The following is a 7618-nucleotide window of genomic DNA, read 5'->3' as shown; positions in this document are numbered from 1 at the left end:
TCCCTACTGAGACTATAATTAAACCAACATCCATTCAATAGCTTATCACTGTTGTATCAACATGTTTGCAACAATAGTTTTAGTTTGTGTCTGTCTTAGAAAACCGAAGGTTCAATTACCAGTGAGAGTAATAATTAGGCATAAATAAAAATTACACAAATATATACTAGTATCATAATATGAATATCGTTATAACACAGGAATATATCATAACATGGATTTGAAGTTAGCTCTTGTGTTTGCATATGGACTGTCCTGTGCTTTTGCTGATCCTGATAATCCCTACGAGGGGGTGAGTAATTCAAGGAACTAAATTATTTTGTCATCTACAAGCTATCCGTTGGTTTTAGAATCTAAAAATCCCTTAATTACCATGTATAAGCAAATGAATGCAATTAAAACAACATTCCATTATCACATCCTCCCTGCACTTAATTTTAGATCGAGTTGGTAATAAACATCATTTGCATATTATGGAGCGTTTCTCTAGAAACGTACTACGTCACAGTCATTGTAATTGGCAGAGATCTGTAGAGCGAATACCAACAGTACTATTACAATCGTATCTCATAATTTGTAGCTTAAGGGGCCCTTCAGTAATTACAGGGGGATTAGGGGGTCACTTCTTACAAATCTGTTTCATACAGTCATGTATTTCGTAAGATAACCTGTTTTTTTTAAACTTTGTTTACACTACAGCAATATCAAGGTGAGTATTTGGTGTTTTAATAGTTTTCTTATCTAGATATCAAATCTCCCTAGGACTTGTAGAACCATGATTTCTTTTCTGTTCGTTTTTCGACTTATTGGTCAGTGTGTTTTTTTTTCTGTCATTGTTTTACTGTTGCTTGATTGCAAGTGCATGTTCATTGTTGGGTCTTTCATTTGGCAGTCTAGCTGTCCATACAGTATTGCTTGAAGGGTGTACGTGTCTGTATGTCTGCTGTCGTTTTGTATGCCCGCTGATGTCTGTTCACAATCTGTCTTTCTGTATGCCTCAGTATATACTTAGTCTAGTAATCTGTTTCATTTCTGGCTGTCGATATACTCTTCATAACGTATTTCAGTATTATTTGAAGTCAGTTGACCTGTTTTCCTTGTATGTATGTATGTATGTATGTATGTATGTATGTATGTATGTATGTATGTATGTATGTATGTATGTATGTATGTATGTATGTATGTATGTATGTATGTATGTATGTATGTATGTATATGTGTGTGTGTATGATGTATTCATATTATCCCAAAAAGGACTTTATAGTCATACTTTCCCTTTGAAAACTTCCACATACTAGTGACTCAGATATTTGTACTGTTTTGAATTTCTTCATATCTAGGTAGCTGCTATTTAGAACTGAACGAACCAGACTGTGATTGCAGGGTCTATCATTTCTTCTGTGAACAAAACAGTGAACGGATCCATTCTTACTATGAGGTAGCAAGCCGGTTCTGCCTCAAAAACTATCATGGCCTTGCAAGACTGCAAAGTGAGCAACAACACAACGCCATTGTTTGGTACATCAAAGACAATGCTTTGGACGACAACTCATGTATTACCAAACACGGCTTCTGGATAGGTTTGGATGATAGAGATGAGGAAGGTGATTTTGTATGGCTGGGAGACACAGTTCGTGATGGACTGTGTGAGCCTGGAGACTACAGCAACTGGGCATCTGGCGAGCCAAATAATAACATTAAAAAGAATGACCCAGGTGGACAAGACTGCGTTCAATTATGGTGAGTGATGAAGTTATACTCCTCTCCAACTCTTTCCCTTTGTTTCAACTGTGTTCTCAATATTCAATTTAGCAGACATTTTCTCAGTTAAGTTAATAACGGGACACTTTTACACAAAGAAAGTGTGTCTGTATACTAGCTGTTAATCCATAAAAGGAACTGTCCACTAACACATTAAACACATGAATGAAATATGTTGATCATTTCTATAGCACTGTCACCAACTTGTCAACTGTTACAATGCAATCAACATATGCTGCCCTGCATGACAATTTTTTTAGCCCATACCTGGGAAGCAAATTTTTTTTCTGTCATGTATTGGTCAGTAATCCCCCCCCCCCCCCTTTTGGCCAGCGGCAATTTTTTCTAGAAATTCTCCAGCCCCCCTCCCCCCTACCGAGATCAGGGTCTGCCTCTAAGCTTATATGCACTTCTAATTCAATGTTGTGAAGGAGTAACTCACTGATTGTAATTCTTTCTTTACATTAGGTTCAGACGTGGTGGACTGTGGGATGATGAATATTGCAATGTGAGACCAAAAGGTGGTGTGTGTGAGGAACGCTGTAAGTGTTGTTTATATTTCTTTCAGTAAATCAATGCTAAAAACTTTGAACTGCTTGAATATGTGTTATAAACTTTGTAAATCATTTGATCTACCAAACATGGTGATTTGTAATAAGTTGTAGTCTCACTGTCAGATTTCGTAACTTTACGTCAAGACACACATGCAAAGCACGTCTCAAGCGACAAAGCTGTAAGAGTTATAAAGCAACATTATCACTTATTAGTAGTCTGTACAAAACACCTAGTGGTTATCACACACACAAGTCAGTGTGGTACTGAAGTGATGTGATCAATTTTTTGATACTGTACAAAACACATTGTGGTTATCACACACACAAGTCACTGTGGTACTGGAGTGATGGGGCGAAGGGGCCCATGAAAATTCTGATGACGGTTCAAGAAAATTTGTGCTCATGATCTGGGGTAAAATGAATATTGATAGCAAGGTTGTGTGGATCAACATGTGCCTTGCCTTGTAGTTCTGACCTCCTCCTGTGGCGTTGTTGCTTGTGTGCACATCACAAGCCTTAGAAAGCCATAAGTCATGCAGTGTGACTGTGAGACTAAGTGACTTGTCAAATTTACATAGGGAAGTGACAGATGTATTGCACGGACTCGACATAATTGTAAGGATTATCTGTGTTTCCATAGTTTATTTACAAATCACTTTCTGTATGTACAATAACAACAACTTAGTGTCAGTCTAAATGCAATTTATATCTACAAACAAAGACTTAATCTTATTGTTTCACTTTTTCTGTGTCAATTTGAAAAAAAACATGGTAGATTAATTTATTTATCAAAATATCCAAAATAGATTATTCATTCTCATCCATATGGCCACTTTAGGCCAATAAGTGCTCGACAAAGAGTTTGATAAAATTGTTTGAGAGTTGCTCTGAACTTTGACCTGCAATATCTTCCTGTACTGATTTCCAAGATGGTCAGTATTGGAATCTCACAATTATGTTTTTTTCTGCTTTATTACACAGATCCGCATTGTCATGATGTCCCAGGATGGATACCCGCATGTCCCAACTGGGCCATGGATGGTTAGAGAATTGGACAACGTCAAAGTTTGTCACTTGTTGTGCCTCATGTACTATTCAGCTGTACTAATAAATTAACGACCACCTTGTACTGTTATTCTTGCATGCTTCTACTACGTTCTCGAATGTACACTGAGTAACACTGAAGTAAAGCACTTTCTCTATGTGCTACACTCATTTATAGCATTCATATCAAGTGTAAAAGTATACTGTTTCAATTGGTTTATTTACAAGCCTAGCATGTGGCCTTTCTAATGTGGTCAATTAGCAAATGAAACAGTATACTTTTACACTTGATATGGATGCTATAAATGATTGTGGTACATACAGAAAATGCTTTACTTTGGTGCCATGGACTGTAATTTGAATCACTGCATAGTAATTAGGCATGAAATAAAACATAAAAAAATGACACAAAAAATATTCATGGGACTTTGTTGTAATGTCATTGGAAAGTACTGTGTCTTTGCTGTGTGACCAGGTGGACCAGCAGTAATCTCACCTTGTTTGATGTCTGTATGTTATATTCTCCCTGACAGACAACATATGCATAACCAGAAAAAGTGGAAATAAGGTCACGAGACTCGTGTTCTACTCATATTTTTGACTACTTAAGTTAAAGTGTGTGTGCATGTGTGTGTGTGTGTGTGTGTGTGTGTGTGTGTGTCTAAGATAAACAAATGGTCATAATGCACACAAGTTTGTGCCCATCTGATCTGAGAGCAATGCTTCCTCAGCCATGTGATAAGACGAGCAACTCGCACCAGTTTGTCAATGTCAAGTCATGCACTCATCGAACCAGTATCAAGAACTTACTCCACTGGCAGAACTTTCATCCACACTGCAGTCCATGTCTGGAATGGACTCCCTGACAATATAGTTGGAGTGATCAGTGATAATGGTGCTCAGTCCTTCAAGAGCCGTGTGCACAAACATCTTTCAACACCCTAAAGAAACAGAAGATTCTCTAATGTACTCCTAAGCTGCTGTGAACCATTGCTTTGGCTCATGAGATTTACTTATATAGTGCTTTGCTGCTTATATCTGTGTATGACCTGGTCACATCTTATGAGCTATTGTTCACTTTAGCATTTTATATAAAAAAATAAAAAAAATAAAAAAAATAAACACGGTATACCTCTGACAGTCTACTGTGTAGTTGTTGACAGTGGTATTACCCCAAGACATGACACTCCTAGATCTCCAGATAGTTATAAATATGACAATCACTGATCCCTTCATTCACCCTCTCATATAGGTGTAAGCTTATACCTTAACTGATTCTATCTAGCTTTAATACAGCCCATGGCATGCTCTATCCCAGACTCTATCCATTCAATTCCAGTGTTATGTATATGTAATACAAAACTGTTAATACTCTTCTCTTCCCTAGATATTAATTATCCATCTCCCCTCAAATTTGCCAAAGTGACAAGTCAAATAAAACTTTGCAAGGAATCAGCTTCAGTTAAACTGGACTCACATCGATACTATCCACACTCTGTATGATCAGTTTGTTATATTTCCTGAAAAAAACGCAACACTTCTGGGATATAACAAGTACGGACTCTGGGAGACAAATAATTCAAAACTCGCTACTTGCTGATCAAAATTGTCCAAAGACTTCTTTGCCTTGATACTAATTATCAACATCTTAAAAGAAGCATGTGATGGTTTTAACTACCGGAATTCTTCTAAAAAAATCAGGTTTTCACTCTTTCTGTATATGGAAAATCAATTCATAACGATAACACTGGGGACAACAGATCAAACCAAATATAGCAATACTTATATGTATCACATGGATCAATACTCAGGCCTATGCTTTTATTCTACATTGACCACATCATGATGTACTCGACTGAGTCGTGGGATTTCAACTGTTTGCAGACCAAACTATTATATTGTCGACTGAATGCGCCCATTCAACCACTGTCTTTCACTTCAGAGAACATGTAACAGAATACCATCACATGAGAGGAACTCAACAGCTCTAGCGACAATAATGATCACATGGATAGCAAATTCTCTCTCTCTCTCTCTCTCTCTCTCTCTCTCTCTCTCTCTCTCTCTCTCTCTCTCTCTCTCTCTCTCTCTATCTATCTATCCTTTATATATATATATATATATTTATCTATCTATCTAGATCTATATATCTATCTATCTGTCTATCTATCTATATATCCTTTATCTATCTATCTATCTATCTATCTATCTATCTATCTATCTATCTATCTATCTATCCTTTATATATATATATATATATATATATATATATATTTATCTATCTATCTAGATCTATATATCTGTCTATCTAGATCTATATCCTTTATCTCTCTATCTATCTATTTATCTATATTTATCTATCTCTATTTATCGAGATCTATCTATCTATCATTTTTTTTTACTAAAAACAATTTGTTAAACCTATAAATGAATAGGGTAAATATTGTGTTTGAAAACCAAGAGCAAAGAGGCCCATGGAAATTCTGATGGTTCACAAAAATTTGCTCAATGACAAGGTTTTGAACAAAATTAGACCTCAGGAGTGATTATTTACCAAGTACAATTGAACTTTTTTTTAACCCTATTATTAAACCCTGCGTACCCCGGGGAGCTACTAAAACTCTCGAGTTCTTTTGGGATAAATTTTTTGAGAATGGGAAGGGCACTGCGAAATAATTTTTGACCAAAATAAATTCGCAAATTCTGCTCCTGCCATGTACCACAGAACACCACAATAGCATGAATAATCTAATATATTACTTACTCCCGTCATATTACTTACTTTCTGAGTTCAGCTAATTCGCCATTTCTCTTTATAAATTCTGACGTCTGCTGCTGCAAATACGAGTCTAATAATTTCACCACGCCCTCTCCCGTTGAAGTACAAAAACTTGTAATTCGTCGTTTTATTTATCCTCTCCCGGTATCCTTTCGAGAAATAAAATGCAGGCAATTGTACAACTACATGTGTTGTATGTATGTAGGGGGTATGACATCGCTACCGATTTTATAAGAATATCGCCAATCCCTAAATAACGTCACTGTTCTGTATTAGGACCGTCATAGACAAGAATAAAACCATTAGGAAAGGAATAACAGTTTACAAGGCAAGCGACTGTGTGACAGGCCCGGTGTATCATGTATGTATGGCACCGCGAAATTCCTCCCACATGAAAAAAATCTCTTCCATTTCCGTAAATATCTCGTCCCTCTATGATCACTCTAAGCACAGTCAATGATAGATCATTTGCAGCATGTACAGTGACAAATAAAGTTTATACTTACGTTCCCATGTGTCAGCCCGCCAGATCACGGAGCTGTCAATGTCAGACTCTTAAGTGCAGCCGTTGGTGGCGCTCAGTACGTCCTTATTCGTGGTATTCGTGGTAGAGTTTTTTGTTTGATTTTTTACTTTTATCCAGCAAAGTTAAGGGGGAAGGTCACTCCAGGAAATAGAGATGTTTTCATATTTTACGAGTTCTGGAGAGTCATTTCATGGTTACATATATCCTACAATTACTTCCGATTTCAGAGAAATATCGAGTTGATCTTGTGCCTGTATAAATTATGGGATACTTTTGCTATGGTCCTGTGGACAATTCTTCATTGGAGTCAGCAGAAATAATTATTCATGGTTGAATAATGAATATTCATGACTTCTTTCGTGCTTATAGTTATACCCTGTAGTGTAAAACATCTCATAAATATTCATTGACAAAATATACACATATACCTACTAACATACTCAGTAACATGATCATTCCAATAGCAAACAAATTGACAGACATTCAAAAAGCAAATACTGCTATGCCTAGCAACATATGACCACATCCATAGCAACAGCCAAATAATGGTGTGTACTGCAAATGTGACAACAGGGGTGGATAGGCAAGTGGTATAGTCTGGGTAATTGAGACTAACACACAGTAACACATACACACACACACACACACACACACACACACACACACATATATATATATATATATATATATATATATATATATATATATATATATATATATATAATAAACATGCATGCATGCATGCATGCATGCATGCATGCATACATACATACATACATACATACATTCATACATACATACATACATACATACATTCATACATACATACATGCATACATACATACATGCATACATACATACATACATACATACATACATACACACACACACGCACACACATCGTCAATAACAAATAGACCACTAGATGTGAAATAGATGAAATTGTTATCATTT

General features: G+C 36.2%; 1 protein-coding gene across 1 annotated transcript; it reads left to right on the top strand.

Annotated features, from left to right (window-relative positions):
* The first annotated feature begins 214 nt into the window (after nt 1-214).
* Nucleotides 215-3594, top strand: LOC144451202 (salivary C-type lectin 2-like). The gene is made up of 5 exons (XM_078142002.1): nt 215-292; nt 700-709; nt 1341-1740; nt 2230-2303; nt 3297-3594. Exons 1-5 carry the CDS (start codon nt 215-217, stop codon nt 3359-3361), a joined length of 627 nt encoding a protein of 208 aa, XP_077998128.1. The 3' UTR covers nt 3362-3594.
* Nucleotides 3595-7618: the final 4024 nt, after the last annotated feature.

The sequence above is a fragment of the Glandiceps talaboti genome, chromosome 21 (genome assembly GCF_964340395.1).
Source record: "Glandiceps talaboti chromosome 21, keGlaTala1.1, whole genome shotgun sequence".
Taxonomy (NCBI): domain Eukaryota; kingdom Metazoa; phylum Hemichordata; class Enteropneusta; family Spengelidae; genus Glandiceps; species Glandiceps talaboti.
This window is presented reverse-complemented; position numbering and strand designations above follow the sequence as displayed.